Source organism: Phaenicophaeus curvirostris, chromosome Z, assembly GCF_032191515.1.
Source record: "Phaenicophaeus curvirostris isolate KB17595 chromosome Z, BPBGC_Pcur_1.0, whole genome shotgun sequence".
NCBI lineage: Eukaryota > Metazoa > Chordata > Aves > Cuculiformes > Cuculidae > Phaenicophaeus > Phaenicophaeus curvirostris.
The window spans coordinates 2,775,611-2,794,751 of NC_091431.1; the positions used below are offsets into that span (position 1 = coordinate 2,775,611).

At 37.5% G+C, this 19,141-nt stretch overlaps 1 protein-coding gene across 1 annotated transcript in view; it reads left to right on the forward strand.

Annotated features, from left to right (window-relative positions):
- The window catches only part of DTWD2 (DTW domain containing 2), an 80,313-nt gene that overhangs the window by 42,329 nt on the left and 18,843 nt on the right, over window positions 1–19,141 (forward strand). The window contains exon 4 of the mRNA XM_069880539.1: window positions 3,785–3,974. Coding sequence (XP_069736640.1) covers window positions 3,785–3,974 — 190 coding nt within the window. The remainder of the gene's footprint in view (window positions 1–3,784; window positions 3,975–19,141) is intronic.

Sequence of the window (19,141 nt, forward strand, 5' to 3'; positions counted from 1 at the left end):
TAAGATAACATAGAACAATTGTGTACTTGAAATTCTTTATCTGGTGCACTTCTTTAATGAGAAAATTTGTTTGTGAAATAGCATGCAGAACAAAGTAATTCTAAAAGCCTATAAGTACCTAAATGGTACCTAAATTGAGGAGTAAGTTATAATTGTCACTCAGCTAGGACTTGCTGTCATTTGCAGACCCTTTGAGAAAGGCTGAAGAGAAACAGACTATTTAAGAATTATTTTCATATTTAGCAACATTATCTTTCTTTTTTCCCTGACTGACAGAGTTGTGAATCTTTAACAGTCAACCTCTGATCTGTAGGAAGAAAAGTACTTTTTTAGAAATTCAGCTTCACAGCCTCCTCTTGAGATTTGGTAGCTTCAAAGTCTGCCATCAGCATGTCAGTTTCAACTGATATGGGAGGTGCAGTTAAAGTCGCCATCAATTCTCTGAAATTAGCCATGCTCAGACTAAGAAGGGCTCCTACAAAGGGACTATCATAGAATCATAGAATCACCAGGTTGGAAGAGACCCACTGGATCATCGAGTCCAACCAATCTCTAAACCATTCCCCTCAGTACCTCGTCCACCCGCACCTTAAACACCTCCAGGGAAGGTGAATCAACCACCTCCCTGGGCAGCCTGTTCCAATGCCTGTTAAATGGACCATTCCATTGACTATGCAAAGTTCGAGGAAAATGATATGAACTAAGATGTAACTTAAGGCTGTCTCTAGTGACAACCAGGAGCCACAGTGCTTTTTGCCCTCTTACCTTCCTGGTCCAATCTCTTGGGCTACCTGTTGTGCCTCTTGCCATACCCAGCCTTGCCATTGCCTTTGATGTATCTTTTGGTGTTGGGCCACAGTTGTGTTCAAGCACATGCCTATGTTTTCCAAGACAGCAGGAAATGCTGGTGTCCTGGACACTGGTGAAAAGAGATATGACTAAAGGATGAACTTATTTTGCTGAACTGTTCCTGGATCCAGGTTACCATATATTAGCAGGCAAAGTCATTTGCAGAGACATTTCATAAATAAAGCATTGTTGTGAGGCATACAGTCCAGCTATCTTGTCTACAGTAATATTTTCTCAACTGACTCTTGTACTTAAGCAATAGAATAAATTATTGATAATCAAAAGAGTCAATGTTAGCATTGTTTGAGTGGGCTTTTATGGTAGGATTATATGCACTTACTTTTAGAAGTAAAGCTCTGTGAAGACGAAGTCTTAACTGCTAGCCTTTGACTTCATGCTGCAGTAAGCTTAAGCATTGAAGTCAAAGCTTGTATGGAAAACCAGTTGTGAGGACCAGGTTTTTGAAAGAGCTCAGGAGGCAACAGCTCTGTTTCAGTAAAATATTACAGTGAAATGGCTGATTTTTCATCATTGTTTCCTTTTTGACGTCATATCAGTTTGTGCAATTAACAGATTTGTTTTTATTCACCAGATACAAATTCAACTTCTTGCTGAGACTTTTCATTCCTTTTGCAGATCTAATTAAATGCAGCTGAAGGATATGCTTAAAGAGTGTTTTGGGGGACAAATTATTAATGGTGGTGGTATATGTGAGTAAAAAAAAGTCTTAATTGCACTATGTGTCAGCAACAAACTAACAGTAAGCAAAGCCTTAAAATCCAGGAAATACAAAACCTGCAGTGTAATTCAAATGATGTACATGTGTAGAAATACAAATAAATTTTTTAAACTTGTTTTATTATTCAAACTATTACCCTTTCTAACCAAATAATTAGATTTTATATTTGTGTATACATATATACATATATATATTTGTATATATATCCCTCCCGTACTGTTCCAACGAAGGAAGAAGTGTCTTTTGTAAATAGAAGACGTGTGTTTTAATAGGGCTGCTAAACTGAGCTGTGACTGTCAATGTAAACCATAACCTGAAAGGGGTTCCACAGCATATATTTCACAGCATCTATTGCTACGAAAGGAAAGGGTGCACTGAGCTCTCTGCATATGTTTAGTGTCACTCTAGGAGTATGTTTGTGGATCATAAGCAAGTCCTTTGAGGACAGAAGGAGTTCCTACCAGTCTGTAAGCTTCATGAGTTCTTATAGCAGAGTGTGCACAATCAGCCTTCAAATCCAAGGTTAAATTTGTAGGACTTGCATTTTTACCACCCCCTTCCCCAGCTTTGCTTTTGCATATAACCTGTTGCGTATAACCTGTTTCCTTTCAGATATTTGCCTTTTGGTCCCCTATGAGTCTTAAGCTCAGGTTCTCAAGTACACATAAACTTAGAAAACATTATTGTTTATTTCTCCCCAACTTTGTTCTTTTGGTTGGGTTTTTTTTATTTTTTATTTGTGGTTTTTCATTCCTTTTTCTGCTTAAGAAAGGGGGGTTCTTACTTGCCTCTGTCTGTCCAGGAATATACTCCTGCGCTTAATTGTTCCTGATAGGCAGCATAGAGAGCCTACTTTGTGTGCTGGCTATTGTCAACCTCATTCAGAAACTCTGTATTTTCTCTAATAACTAGTACTGGTTTCCCTTTCCACTCCAAAGCATGAATAGTCACACGCTATTTCGACTACGCAGTGCTCTTCTCCTCCTCCCACATCATTTATTCTCTGTAAGCTCTGAAATACCATACAGAATTTATTTCTTATTCTTTGTTGCATGGCTCACCCCTTGTTTTATTCCTGTTTTCTGACAGAATCATAGAATCGCTTGGTTGGAAAAGGCCTTTGAGATTATAGAGTCTAACCGTACCTCTCCACTATTAAACCGTAGCCCTGAACACTTCATCTACCCATTTTTAAATACTGCCAGGGATGGTGAGTCAACCACCTCCCTGGGCAGCCATTCCAGTGCCTGAGAACACTTTTGGTGAAGAAATTTTTCCTGATGTCCAATCTGAAGCTCCCCTGGTGCAACTTGAGGCCATTTCCTCTCATCCTATCACCTGTCACTTGGGAGAAGAGACCAATACCCACCTTGCTACCACCTCCTTTGGCAGTTTTAGACAATGATAAGGTTTCCCCTCAGCCTTCTCTTCTCTAGGCTAAACAACCTCAGTTCCCTCAGCTACTTCTAATATGACTTGTTCTCCACCCCTTCCCCAGCTTTGTTGTCCTTCTCTGGACACGCTCCAGGACCTCAATGTCTTACTTGTAGTGAGGGACCCACAACTGAACACATGATTTGAGGTGTGACTTCAGTGCTTGGTATAGGGGCATAATCACTTCATCTTCACTTAATGAAGTGATTCTGAAGATCCCATGATGAACCTGCGGAAGTTGATTCAAGATAAGTGATGCAGTATTTGTTACAAGACTGGCTTCTTCTCAAATTCATCCTTACTAGCTTACTTGACTAGGTGGTTTTTGAGGCTTCTAGTACTACTTAAATGCATAGATTTTGTGAACTAATTTGTGATGTCCAGCAAAAACTTCAAGAATTTCCATGTACATTAAGTGAACACTTGGCAGATAGTAAGTATTCCTCTGGTCTGTTACCTAATTTATAGACCAACAGGAAGGAAAAAGAGAATGTACAGGTTTGGATACTGTAACTGTAAAAGTAGTAATTAGAAAAATAAAATAGTAAAAAGAATTGAGAAGATAAAATTTTCAAAAATGTCCAAGCAACAGATTTCTTGAGATGTGGAAAGAGAAATAGGTAGCTGAGTGATGGACTTTTTGAAACTTTTTAAAATTTGGAGAAAATTAGTTGAAATTTGTAAATTTGAATATTTGGAAGTACATGTTCCTCATGAAAAAATATAGTAATTATTGTCATTTTATGTTTCTGTGCATTGAAGGTATCCTGAATTAGCAACTGTGTGCAGAAATCCCAGTACTCTAATTTTGTATCCTGGTGCTGAAGCAACCAATTTGGAAGAAGTCACTGTGATGCCTTCTAGTCCATTGGTTATGATCATCATCGATGGAACGTGGAGTCAGGCTAAAGATATATTTTACAAAAATTCTCTCTTTCGGCTTCCCAAGCAGGTGAGTTATAATAGGTAAATTAAATATTTTAAGTTTGTATAATAGGTGCTTGCTTTCTGATCTGGCAGAAAGGAGCGATTTTGTTAAGAGAAATGTCATGGAAAGATTTTTTTCCTTCACAACTGTAACCAGCCAACAAGATAAGGAAAGCTTGAATGATTAAGAAAGCCATTTTATAGGGTTGTGAGTAAGATAACCATATATAATACTGAGGCGTTTAACTTCACTTGACGTCACTTAACGTCACTTGAAAATTGGTTTTGTTCGGTTTGAGTTAATGCATTGAACTTCATACTGAATGAGTGTTTTGCAAATGTGAAAGCTAATTTGTGTAGAAATTTTTGCATCTTACTGAAGATGTTAGAATATATATAATGAAGTAAGCTTTTTTTTCCCCTGCATAAGTATTTCCTGTTGCAGAAATAGGAATCTAAAAGAAGAACTTTGTAGCCCCTTTGAAAGTGTCGTGTTCTTTCCTGTGTGTTTAGTCTCCACCATATTAAAAAATTCGTGACTTTTGGTGATTATTGCTTAGAATTTAAGTAAAAAAATACTGGCCACATGTGGTTTGGGGGTTCTGCTGCTGCTTTTTGGTGTTGTGTTTGTTTGGTTGTTGTTTTGGGTTTATTTTATTTTTCCCCATGTTAGGAACGTCAACATCCACCCACCTGAACTAACAAAAATGCTTAAGCTGTGGTTAAACAATAATTGTGGCTGTCCTTCCCCTAATAAAAATAGCCTCGATTGTAATACAGTGTTAGTGGACATAGATTCCTGTTGCTCTATTGTGAATGATACGACACTACTTTTAAAGAAATTTTTTAGTGGGTAGTTGTGGATAGCTTTGGCACAGGAGCCTTGAATGTAAATTTTGAAGGTAAAACTTAGTCTCATGTAACTTAGTTGCTGTTACTGAGGTATTTTTTTTCCCATTACTAGATTGAACTCATTTATATTTATGTAATACAAACACACCAAGTGGCATTTCTTTATGTAGTACAAAGGTGTGTCTGAGTTATATGCCCAAATAACAGATTTTCTAGGAAAGGCCCTAATTTTCCACACTTGCAGTTTTGTCTCTGCATTATGTGTCATTCATAACCGACTGAATCATAATGTAGGAATTTGAAAATGTTATTGGTTGGATTCTTTGCAAGTTTTTGAAAGAAAACATAGAATTTCATTATCTTTATTTTTTAGTTTTGTCCTATGCTTGTCAGTGGGGCATGGAAAAAAATGGTCAAAGGCATAAACTTCTTCTGTTGGCTGGAACTTGTCTGTAATACTGTAACTTTGAATTTATTAAGAAGTCGAAGTGCTGTATGAAGTTCAGCAGTGCTGTTATTCTAGGATTCCTCTCATGCTGGTTCTTACAGTAAGATTCTCAGTTTTGCTCCTGACTAGTTCCCCTGGGGTCACACTAGTAGGGAGCTAAGGTGTGGCAGAGCGCACAGCTCCTGGAGGGGTCAAGAGCCTCTGGCCCTTTCAAAAGAAAAGATGCGCTGCCAAATGTAGTGAACACAGCTTTTGTGTAAGTAACTGTCTTAACTCAAGTCGTTCTTGAGATTAACGCTAATTCACAGTTGATCACTTATGCTTTGTTGAAAATCCTGAGGATTGCAAGCTTTTGGTACAAATTCACAAATATCTAAGTATTCTGAGGTATTATTTTCTATCAGCTACGTCAGTGTGGCTGTCCAAAATCACATATAGGAGCAGTTTTGCTACAGATAGAAATTAGGCAGAGTTTTGTTTTGATCTTTTAGGTTCTCATAGGCAGATGAAGTCTGTAGTTATTTCTACCCATATATTGTTACAATAGTGTCTTAGAGACAAGATTTCCAGCATGTATAAAAGTATTGCCCACAGAGTACAAACAAGGAGTTTGTTTCTATTTCTTAAGTGTTTCCATGAGACTAGGATTATTTGTCAAGGTTTAATTTCTTGACAAAAATGCAATTTTAGTCTAAGGGCATTGTTGAAAGTATATTGTGGAAAAAAATAGTAATACCAACAGTGGAAAAAAATTCTCTTCATCGTTGAATCACCTTTAAATCAGTGAAGAGATGATTCTGTCCCTTCAGGAGGGGAGAAAGGGTGACAATTTGCAAACTTAAAACTCATAAAGTATTGTAACAATGATATTAGAATAGTTTAAACTGAATACTGTTAGTCAACATGTTGCTAATTCAAAAATAAAAAAAAAAAGAGCCACTGTGAGTCTAAGTTATAAATGATTTGCTTTAGGGGGTGAAATCTGTTTGATATCAAATCTGGGAATTGCTTTTAGGCTCTTACTATAGTGTAGCAATTAGGTTATATTGGAGTAAGTGAAATGGAAGAGTAGATTCTAGGTTTTGTCCAATTATTTCGGCCTTCAGAGGAAGATGGTGAAACAGATGGAATTTACAGCTAGGAACTTATGGGATTCATTTCAACGTATTTCAATTTAACTGCAGCTTTATGAGTAGATTTTATGGAATTTATTTCACTGCAATCTATTTCAAAATCTGCTGAACATTTGTCATACCTGAGGCACCTGGCCACGGATACATCACTTGTCTTTAAGTGGGAAAGTGTTTTTGTTCATAATCTCTTTAGTTGGGCCTTACCAAATTTGCCAGCAACAGTAAAGAAATCAGATTCTGTAAGCTTGCTGTTCTCAGTTGCAGAATGTTATTACCAAGACTGAAAAAGAAGAAACCACTTTTTACTTATCTGTAGACTTGGAGGGAGGCATGTAGAAAGGAAAAAGGACATTCTTCATTTCTATTCCTTTCACTTGCAGAAATAGTTTAAGCTTAAGTGGTGTTTGTTGATTTTTTCAGAGAGAGATAGTTTATTAGCTTCAAAGACAAGATCTAATGGTTGCAGCTAAACTCCAGCCCACTATTTCACAACAGACATTTTCTGTTAACTTGTATTGCAATCAGTGTCCCTTTCTTAAAAATTGAATTGATGGAGTAGCTTAGGTGTTCTAGGTGGCCTTCCTCTTTGCTTCACTTCTTATATGTAATTGATGCTGACAAAACTTCCTTTCAGTAGCTGCATGTATGACAGGTAATCTCTGCAAAACCTGGAACAAACAGCAGTGTATTTTATGTTTTGTAAAGGTGGAGGTTTTTTCCCAGTAATTTTAAGTCTGACTTAAGCTGTATACTTTTGTTGTGTGTAATTCAACTTCACCTGAAGGGCTGAAGTTTGTGCCACCTTCCTATAAAGCTGAGACCTGATCATTATTTTAGGCTTTTGTTCTGCTGACAGTTAGATTGTCTCCAGTAATGGATTTTGGTTTTTTGAAGGAACAGTTGTTTGAGCATAGTCCAGGTGATTACTGCATTATGGCACTTAACTGCTATCTCTGTTTGCCCGTAGTCAGTGTTTCTGGCAGATCAGATTAGTAGAAGCGTTATGATGTAAGAGGGGACTGTTTGTAGATAATCCATTTTGTTATCTGTCATTCTTCTAGATAGCGTTGTGTTCGATTTTTCTTTCATTATGGTAGTGAGACTAGCTTCTGGGCTTTTACTTACTCTAGCTGAGATTACTTCTATTTCCTAATCTTTCTAAGCTGCTTTCACTTGAGAAGCATGACTGGAAGAGCTATCTGGCAATCTTGTTTCTAAAATCCTGTCCTTAAGTATTTAAAAATGCGCTATTCAAGAATATTGTTGTGGTAGAATCAGTTTCTTATCCTGTATTGTAAATGATGAGATTTGATTTTTCTCCAGTTAGTTGTTGACATATAAGCAACATTTAGACTTTAAATGACTTGTTGAAATAAAAACAGCTGAACCTGAAGGAAATCAACAGTATTTCTTTGTTTAGAAAAAAGCTAATATTTTGGGAAAGAGAGCCTTGATGAGGTTACCTACCATCCTGTCCAGTTGCCTCTTGAAAACCTCCAGTGATGGGGACTTCACCACATCCCTAGTGAATGTTGTCACTATAATAAAGTTGTGATTGAGATGAAACTCTCACTGCCCGGGCAGCTTATACCTGTTGCCCCTTGTCCTCTGACTGTGACTCCTTCTGGACAGCCTCTGTTCTCTTTGTAGCTGCTCTTTAGGTACTGAAACACTGGGGTGAGGTCTTCCTAAGCCTTCTCTTCCCCAGGGAAAAAAGACAAGAAGTATTGCAGTGCTAGATGAGATAAATTTTGAAGAAGATGCACCTTTCAAGTCTGAAGAGTTTTGTAGAATTGTAGAATGGTTTGGGTTGGAAGGGACATTAAAGATCATCAAGTTCCAGCTGCCTTGCTGTGGGCAGGGACACCTTCCACGGGATCAAGTTGCTCAAAGCCCCATCCGACACCTCCAGAGACAGGGCATCCACAACATCTCCTTGCAGCCTGTACCAGTGGTTCACCACCCTCACAGGAAAAAAAACTTGTTCCTAGTATCTAATCTAAATTTCCCCTCTTTCAGCTTAAAACCATTCCTCCCTATCCTATCCCTGTACTCCCTGATAAGGAGCCCCTCCCCACCTTTCCTGTAGGTCCCCTTTAATTTTTCACCATGTTTTGTTTAGGCTGTTTTTGCGTGTTTGCTTTTTCACTAAGCTGCTAAGTACACACATGATACCTTGCATATAAATGGTCTTAACCTATGCGCATGTTGAGTCACAGGTGTGCTGTGTGATTCCTGTGTTTAATTCCGTTTTCAAATGTCGACATTTCTGAGTCTTAAAATTGTAGCTGCGTTGCATTTGAGAGGGTTGTTGTGCTCGTTGTGCCTATGTCCTTGAGATAGCTTTGAAGCAGTCAATCAGTTTAAACTGATGTGTTTCACATATACCTCAGTGGCAGTCTGTCCACAGCAGTGTGGTCACAGCATGTGCTGTTCAAGGGTAATTTTCATCCTGATAAACAGTGGCGTAAGCCAAGGCTGTTAAGTACTAACTGAATTGAACGTAGGTATATAAAAGCTCGTGTGATCTGAGCACTTACTGAAATTCAAAGGGGTATGAACTAAATACATCTGCATTTTGGTGCTTTACCTGCCTAAATTTTTTTTAGGCCTTGTAGTACAGGGTGAGATATAAATTAGTATCCCTGAGGTTGTTAAAATGTTTGCTTTATTAAAATAATGGACAGAAATATTATGGGTCATTTAACGTACAAATGATTCTTTTAAAATTCTGAAATCCTGCCTAATGCTAAGTAGAACTGAAAAAGACCTTCAGGTGGTAGGATGAGACCAAATAGTGTAATGAAAGTAAAGTAAAATCCTATGCCAAGAAACTCTTGGAAGATTGGGCCGTGGTATTGACCATGCTGCAGGAAATGTTTTTTGCTTGAGAAAGTACCACTATGTGGTGAAAGAGATGAGCTTTGGTGTACAAAACTGAAGTATTAAAACATTTACTGGGTATACTCATTGTTCCCTCTGTAGCTGATATTTATACTTGTCCCTACGCATCTGTCTGCATAGGTATTTTTTTTCTAAAATAATTCTAGAATATAACAGTATTTCTTAATTAGAGACTATAAATTGTTTTTTAATGGTGGAATTACATTAGTGATATAAAACCAAGCAGAGAGAGACAGTGTTTTACATGCTTATAATTAATAATCTGAGAAAGTCCAATCATCTTCTCAAGCTTTCTTCTTTGGTTCTGTGATTTTGATGGAAGTCAGTTTTTTCCAAAATTTTCATAATTTCATAAGAACAGCCAATGTTTATTAACTGATAGTATTAAAATAATCCAGAAAAAACCAGTTTATTACTTTACTTTAGATTTACTTTACTATTCTTCAGGTTTCACCAGGATGTTAAAATGTACTTGTGTACTACAGGAAACGAAGAACATTTGATTTTTTAGAAACAATTGTTCTTTTATTGTAGGAGCTTATTATACCAGAAAGACTAGTTGTAAATCAAATCTATGTATTATTTTTATAGAAACTTAAGTTTCCCAGAACAGTTTTCTGGATTTTAAAATGTTCATTTTCTCAAATGTTTGTTTTGTGCAAAACTTTATAGATGTAGAAGTAAGGGCAAGTGCGGCAATATTAATTTGGAACTGCTAGTACATAAACATGGATAAACTCATGGAAGTGCATAGCAGCCCAGAAAGTTCAAGGATCAGTCTTCCAGGTGCGAATTGTTACCAGGGTACTGTATGCCTTCGCTTCCTTGCAGTGTGCACCTATATAAAGGGTTTACGACTTTGCAAAAGTGAACCACGAATATGATTTACCACTGGGGTAAATCACAGACCTCCTGTCTGAGAAAGTTCCGAGGCTCTGAGTTACAAAGTGGTGATGCAAATGATCATACTCTAAGCTCTTGGGGAAAAATATGAGGAGGCGGCAGGAATATAAAAAACTTTCCTAGCAGATTTGCTTCTTTGTGCATACTTGAATTCTGCTTTGCATGGATCACAGCCCTTAACAGCTGCAGTTACAGCCTGTCTGAGCTAGCACTCAGTACTTTTTATCTCATCTTTTTTTAAAGGAGAAGAATATTCTGCTGTTCCTACCCTTCTTTCTACTGGAATTGCATTGCAGCTCTTGTTTCAAAGGGTTGAAATTTTTAGTGGAAATGAAAAATACAATGACTCTTAAGTATTTTAGCTAATAAGTGTATTATAGTATTTTTTTGAACTCTGATGGATAGTTTGTTTGTTACTAAATACAACAGAGTGAAAATCAATCTTTGGATTTCTTTATATTCTAGTTTATACTTGCTGTTATTCAAATCACATGGAGGTGTTCTAATGACATTTTTGGAGTTCTCAAATACAGAAATAGCTTCTTGCAGAAAAATAAGGAAATGTTTTCCCATGTCAGGCTGTGACTAAACTAGCTTTACTCTGATAGATCAAGTTTAAAGGTTGTAGTTAGTAGCTTGAGTTTTAAATGAAGTTTGTTGTGCTGTCCTGGCAGTGCTAAGTCAGAATTTATGCAAGCAATCGTCTTTGAGACAAGAAGTGCTCAGTTCAGCATGGAACAGTGCAAAAGCTGTATAATTGCTGTTTACACAACTCTTTATTAAACTAAGTTTGGGCATTTTGTGCTGATACCAACTACAGGTACTTTTGCAATCCACTGTAACTGGTAAATTGTTTAAATGCGCAGTCATGTGGTCAGAGATTATGCTGAAACTGTTTGTAAGCACACACCAGCATTCTTAAGGATTAAATTCACCCTGTGACTGTCTTCTGTGTTTTGTCGTTATCATTGATATAGACACAATTTCCAACAATGTAGGGATTTTCTGGCTTTTTCCTATTTCTACATTTATTTCCTTTTTTCCTACATTATAGTTTATATTTAAATACTCTGTGAATGATTATCTGAATAAGGAGGTTTTGTTTCATATTTTGAAACTTTGGGTTGATCATGCAGTTTTGCAAGATGAAGATGAGTAGAATGTCATTATATTTGGAATTGAAAAAGGCAGGGTTTTGTTCCAGAAAGAGAATGAGGTAGATAGGACAATATCTAAAGGAGAGAACGGTGATTTAAGCTTTTAATCAATGTTCTGTGTGTAGAAAAGAACTGTTTTAGTAATGAAGAAATTAGCAATTCTTAATTGCAAGATGTACTACAAAGACACAATAAATCAGAGGCATTGGAAGATCACGTTTTATTGTGTTCCTTCACAGCTTCACTGATTTTGGGTAATATAAATTGCTATATTTAAAGATTTTGAAGATAATGACGGATATTTTGATCAACTTTATTGTTGTTTTAAATTTGTATTACAATCTAAAGATCTTCAATAAAAAGCTCTTTTAATCAACAGCTCAGTCAGCAGAGCTTTATTCTTTCAAAAGAGTATTTGAAGAAATTTCAGTTGAGCTCTTCCATAAAGTCCCAGGGGAAATATATTTATGCATGTAACAAATTTAACTTTAACAGAAGTGTTTCAATTTATGTCTTGATCCAGAATATTTCTTACTGTCTGGAACTTTTACAAATTACAAAGCATGTGTTTCGAAAAACTTTATGGCAGAAACGCTTGAGACACATGGCTTAAGGTGACTTTTTATGTTTTTTAATAGGATTACATTGATTATGTCTTGTACTCCATGAGATGGCACCCTTTAGAGAAGCATGTTATCCCAGGATGTTTTGCATAGGCACAACTGAGAAAGAGGCCACAAGCACTAGAGTGTGCGCTGCAGGCTTTCTTGCAACAGCTGCTGTGGTTTGCAGAGGTGATACAGAAGAAGTATTGTGTTAACTTGGAACAGAGGATGCAATTAGTTCAGAGGGAAGAATGAGCTGGTTTGCACAGCAGGCATGCTTGGCACAATTAGGCTGGTGGTACCTCGTATGAAGCAATCACTGTGGGCGAAGCTGCTTCTGCTTGCAGGGAGACAAGCATAGCATCCTGGGAACAGATGGCTAAAAAAAATCATTTGACCTTCTACTACTTCAGGACCGGGGAAAAAAGGTTGAAAAAATTAACTTAGTGATAAGCACCCATATAAAAATGTAGGAAAGCCTTCTCAAGTACTTACCGCCTCAACAGAAGTAGATAGTAAGTGAATCAGGTTTATTTATGCATAAGGGGGTGGGTTGAGGGAGGTGGTTCTCCCTCTCTATTCCTCTCTTGTGGGACCCCACCTGCAATCCCCAGCGTAGGAAGGATATGGAACTGTTGGGAGTGGGTCCAGAGGGAGCTATGAGGATGGCTGGGGGGCTGGAGCACATCTGCTGTGAGGACAGGCTGAGAAAGCCTGGGAGAAGTGAAGGCTCCAAGGAGACCAGCAGCCTTCTGGTACCTAACGGGGGCCTGTGAGAAAGCTGGGGAGGGAGTTTTTACAAGGGCATGTAGTGATAGGATGAGGGGGATTGCCTTCAAGCTGGAATGGGTTAGATTTAGACTAGTCATTAGGAAGACATTCTTCCTGATGAGGGTGGTGAGACACTGGCCCAGGTTGCCCAGGGAAGCTGTGGCTGCCCCATCCCTGGAGGCGTTCAAGGCCAGGCTGGATGGGGCGGTGAGCAGCCTGGTCTGGTGGGAGGTGTCCCTGCCCATGGCAGGGGGATGGAACTGGACGGGCTTTAAGGTCCCTTCTAACCCAAACCATTCTACAATTCTAAATGTTTATGGGCCACTGCGGTGTATCCAAGCATGTACTATCTGATAGCTGAATGGTTTATTTCTATTAGCCGATACCTAGTTTTCCTTTATCAAACAGCAATGAACATCTCCTCGGGATCATTATGCTTATGTTGTGTAGTTGTAGAAAGAAAGATAGAATCATAGAATCATAGAATAACCAGGTTGGAAGAGACCCACCGGGTCATCGAGTCCAACCATTCCTGTCAAACACTAAACCATGTCCCTTAGCACCTCATCCACCCATGCCTTAAACACCTCCAGGGAAGGTGACTCAACCCCCTCCCTGGGCAGCCTCTGCCAGTGCCCAATGACCCTTTCTGTGAAGAATTTTTTCCTAATGTCCAGCTTAAATCTCCCCTGGCGGAGCTTGAGGCCATTCCCTCTTGTCCTGTCCCCTGTCACTTGGGAGAAGAGGCCAGCACCCTCCTCTCTACAAACTCCTTTCAGGTAGTTTTATATATATATATATATATATATATAGTTATATATATATCCATCCCTTGAAAAATGTTGACCTTTGAAAGTGCTACACAGTTGGTTTTGTGAATTGGGGTAGGGGAGGACTTTGTATATTGATATTCAGGTATCAAAAATAATTTAAACTGGATGTGCAATGATTTATAAAAACCATGAGTGTTTCTCTGTAATTGTAAGCTGACATCAATCTAGTCAACAGTCAAGAGGTACATGCTTTTAGGCAGTCAAAAATGAGGCATAAAGTGTAGTTTAATTATATTTTGCTTTTTCTTTCCATGTTGTTATGCATAATATTAATGCTTAATGTGTAATTCTTTGACAGTTTGAAGTCATGAAATACTTTCTAAACATCTTGGAAGAACACTGTATGTTTCCATGAAGTTAGAGTAATCCAGTTGTAGTTTTACTGTTCGTGCATGTTGTCTTAACTTTTTGCTTCTAGCTAATTCACTGTAAACCTGAATTATGTGTCTGCTGGTGCATGAATGGGCATGGTTTGAGGCTGGGGGTAGCTTCGTATTTGCTTCCACTCTGGTATTCTTTATTGATGCACTCCTCTGCTACTTAATGGGCATGATAATGCCACCAGCATAATGCCACCAAATCATCCTGTCTATTTATACATTCATCACTGCATCGCTGTTACTCAGTCAACACCTCATTTTCTGTTTCCATTGTGCTTTCACAAATCCTGACATATCCTTTTTGATTTCCTTCTTCTTCCATTGTTATAAGAAAATTGGTATCATCAGCTAACATCTGATTTCTTACAGCAGATTTTTAACCCTTGAGGTTTACTGTTAAGTTCAGCTTGCACTGTTTGTTTAAATCTGGTTGAATGATGGGTGTTTGTGAGCATATGTTTGTACTAATCCAAGCATTACTTCTCAGGTGAGCTAGGATTTTGATATCAGAGTTAAGATTATGCTTGTGATCTCTCTTGCTGTTACTCTGTCTCCCCCATCACCCTTCTGTCCCTGAGACAGGATTTGTTTTCCTAACAAGCGGCTTCCTTGAAGCCCAGGACCTGGCTTTTAAAGACTTTATCAGATCTGTATGCAGTCTTGCTGAGCTTTTGAAAAATGAGAGGTAGGTTTGCGATCAGGGAACCATCAGTAAATCTGGCTTATTATAACTAGTATTTTAACAGTTGAAAATGATTTATGTATTTCTTCTCCTGCAAGAGGAGTGAAAGTACCAAATGCCAGCTTGAGGATTTATGGCAGAAGTGCCCAGAAATGACAAGAAGTATGCGTAGAGATTTTGATTGCTATTCACAGGTTTTGGCAAACACCGTCTACAGTAATTTTAGTGTATATATAGAGATTTTGGAGGCAAGAGTCTTTGATCAGTCTTGAGAGCATCTGCAGTAACCCTTGAAGAAGAACAGCCTTTAATAATAATAAGTTATTTCTACTAACATGAAACAGGTTCTGTATATGAGCATTTTTAAGTAAGGCCAATGTAATTTAAATTCCTAATTGTAATTGCATTGATCTCTACACCTGTCAATATTTGGTGCACAAATAATATACTTGTGTCAGAAAAGGTACTAATCTCCTACGTGTTAGGCGTCATGCTGTGGGCATAAGGACATGCAGCCACTTCTAAGAAGGCAAAGTCATTCCAACTGATACTTTAGACTTCCAGGGCACTTCTTGTGCAAAGAAAGTTCTCAAAAGAAGGATAAAGTATCCCAGAATGATCTTTTTCTCACAAAAATTATGTTCTGCTCTAGAATCATCACTTTTCTGAGGACAGTCTTTTCTCATTGCCATCTCACCTAGTTAACAATAAATCTTGGAGAATGTGGGCATCGGGAAGTCTGAATGTCTCCACAGTCCAAGATTATCAGAGTCTCCAATTATCCCCCCAGTACTGCATGTTACTGGCCGTGTTTCTGCTAATTCTTTCACACATCTAAGGAGGCTGCAATAATATCTATACTATAGGAATTAATGAAAAAAATGATGGAGAATAGAATTAAAAAACCCATGGATAAATATGCAATACTGGTCTAGCCCCATGCAGCTCTTGACAACAGATGTATCTTACGAGTTTACTGAAGCTCTTTAACTGCATGCATCATGGCTCTTTCAACACAATGTGACTGAACCTGTGTGTGAAAGTCACTTTTGGCCGGTGCCCTCACCACATATCCTGAATAAAACAGTGTATCGTAAGAACAGGAAGTGTCTTGTAAAAAATTATTAAACAGGATAGCAGTAACTGGTCTGTTTTCATAATGATTGTAATTTAATTTTACAGTTTGTAGAGGTCATAACTGGAGTCCGCAGTGAATCCATGTTGTTCAGCATATTCTGAAGGAATACAAGGGAGGGTTTGCTAGTTAAGTGATAAAATTTGGTCATCATAGTAAGTTATTTAGAGTGTTAATGAGAAGAGCCAGCTGGGAAGTGTTGTGGAAAGACTGTGAAGCTCGGTAATTGGACATAAACATAACACAGGAAATTCACTGTAGATAAACAGTAATGAAAGGATGAACAAAAATTAATCCTAATTTTACTTGAAAAAAAAAGCCCAACAAATTTTGGGTTGTAATAATGAGTTCCATGGAAAACTCTGTTCATGGCCCAAAGGATTGAAAAAGCAAGTTTGATGTTGGATGCACGTCTGCTTGCATGGGTGCTGTCTTTTTCATGCCCACAGCCCTCCTGTTTGAAAAAAAAAAAGGAAAAACATCACAAACACCTAGAAGAGGTTCAAAGAAAGCCAATAAATGATTGAAGTATGGGGTGGTTTGCTTATAATAAGCAAAATGGGCAATTCTTTAGCTGAAAAGACAACTGGTCTAGCATGATGAAGATTGATAAATGTGTGAGTGACACAGCAAGGGTAAATATGGACCAATTTTTGACCATCCTTCCCAATACATAAACTAAAAGCCATCAAAAGAAGGAAGTAGTGAGAAATTCAGATGAAAAATTGGTAGTTCTTCACACATGTATCAAAACAGTGGAATCCTTTATAGTCAGAATTTGTATATTTTTTTAAGTTCTGAAAGTAACTGAATGAAGAAAAATCACGGAAGAAAAATCCATCAAGAATTAAATTATTTTAAAATGCCACTGTCTCACATCCATACTGTGAGTTCCCTGAGTTGTTGGAGGCTAGAAAAACATTCAGAGGAAGTATTTCTTTGTGTGTTATCAGCTTCTGCTGTTATGTTGGGTTTTTTTTCCCCTCGTAGGCACAGATGTAAACCTGCACTTGGTAAATTAAATATTCTTTTTCCCCAGCCCTCCCTCAGAAGAGGAAGTGAAAAACATAAATGGGGTTAAGAGATCAAATACTGGGGGGGACAGAAAGCCAGGAGGAAATTGACACCGAGGACCTTAAACTTGATGAGGCCTGATGTGGCTGATGATTATGTGAATAAGAAATAGCAACTGATGGTGGGAACAGTACAGCTCAAACCTCAGGAGATGTTTAGGACAGACAGGCTTTAAGAAGCCGTTTTTCCAAGACCCTACAAATGCATCATTTTGCCATGCAAGTACAACTGCTGTTGGTTCTATCACTATTAAGACTTGTTAAAAATGAGTCTGTTGCATTTTTTCTATGCTCTTTAGATATTTTCTGTACAGAAATGCTCATTTCTGCAGATTCACTAATTTACTTGCAGCTTCTGTCTTGTTTCTTTCTGATTTATTGTTGTCTTTATATATGTATGGTGTAAGCTAGTTCTAAGAAGACAGGAAATAGGCAATGTTTTACTCTGTTTTCTATCTGTACAGATACTTTTGACTTTTCTTCATCAGGATTTCTTTTAGTTTAGCCTTCTCTTTTGTGTTACTTTGGCTCCTGGTTTGGGGGGTTTTCTTTGTGTACTGGGCTATTTAGCCTAACAAGTCACTTCTGTGATTTCCCAGATTCTGTACTTGATTACATTCCTCTTTTTTAGTTTAGTTTTCCACTCCAGTGCAAGCTATGTTTCACCAGCTCTCACTCGTATCACTTTATTTTTAGAGTAAAAGACTTTAATAGAGAGTTATTTACAGCTTATGAGAATCATAGAATGCTCTGGGTTGGAAGGGACCTTCTCAGTCATATTGTCCCCCACCCTGTATTGAAACCATGGATTTCCCTGACCCAAAAAGCTGAAGCAAACTTTTTTCACTTTACCTGCTGGAAGTTCATAAAGCCCAAATCTTTTACAGAAACTATTAGCTTTCAGATTTTGTCTGGAAGAGCTGTAGTTTTACAGGGTTAGTTTACAGGTTAGTCAAGGGCACAACTAGTTATGATTTATTTTTAAAAGCAACATTTTAAAGGCAGCTGTCAGTATTTAAGAAGAAGAATTATGGACTAGATTTTTCTTCTTTTATTGATATAACAAATTTGTTTCATTTATTTAAAGTTGAATTTACTTCATGCTTTGTTCTGCAAATAAAACATAGCAAAATTAGGTCTGTAGTAGCACCATATAGCTAGACTATTGAGATATAGTCACCAAAGACACCTGGAACACATTTTTATTATGTATTAACAAAAAAACCCACCCAACAAAACAACTCTTTGTAGGTCCAGTGCAGAAATACTACACTTTAGCAATTAATTAGAAGTGGGATTTCAATCAAGTGGCATTCTGTTTAGTAGTAGTAATCAAAATGTGATGATGAACTTCATGCAAGACTCTCAGCATGCAGTCATTGTAGGCTTGCCTTCATGACATGTAACCTGATGCACTGAATACGCTGTTGAGCTAGTATTTGTACTCAAGTCTGTTCCAGCTGAGTAGTCTCTTTATCTTGTTCAGCTGTAAATTTGTGGTTTTCAGCCTTGGCACCTAGTTCTTATGCAAATCTTGAAATATTGTCGCTGATGGAAATATTTTAAACTCTTGTGATTTAGTAGCAATTTAAAATTTATTGATAATTTAAGGTAGATCAAATATTACATTTTAGCAACACTTAATTGTAAACCAGTTTAATATTTAGCAAAGTAATTTTATGGAATCTGTCATAATCAAAGCAGCAACTTCATTATAAATTCAAAAATGATGAGATTCACTGCTGTGTACTGCGTGGCAAGTCAGCGGTCAGCTGGTTTCTTTCAAATGACACCAGGTTTTCACTTCCCTGCTTGTATTTTCACTCCTGTACCAGGGAAGATGAATTTAAGTAGCCCCTGTTGCTGGAGATGCTGTTTTGCTAAAGTGCTTTCAACTCGTTTAAACGAACAAACAAAAAAACCCAAAACAAAAAGTAATTTTTATGATATCTTCCTGTGAATGATTGGGTGTGAGCTCAGGCATCCTAGCCAAATTCTTCACAGAGTAATTAAACATTCCCTTAAATTCAATTTCCCCCATTTTTCCAGTTGAATTAAGTTTTCTTTGTTACGGAGCTTTATGGGCTTGAAATGAATTGTTAAATGAACTAGAAAAAAATGTGACCTACTAGTAGGTGATGTAAATGCTACCACCATATGGTTTGTATTTTTAAATTTTTTTTTTCTTTTCTTACAGCCAGTTTTAAATACACATATATATTTTATATATATATATGAGATCTTAGGAATCCTGCGGTGAAAGGTGCTTTGTAAATGCATCGTCATAAAGCTATTAAAGGAGGTTGCACATTTGCA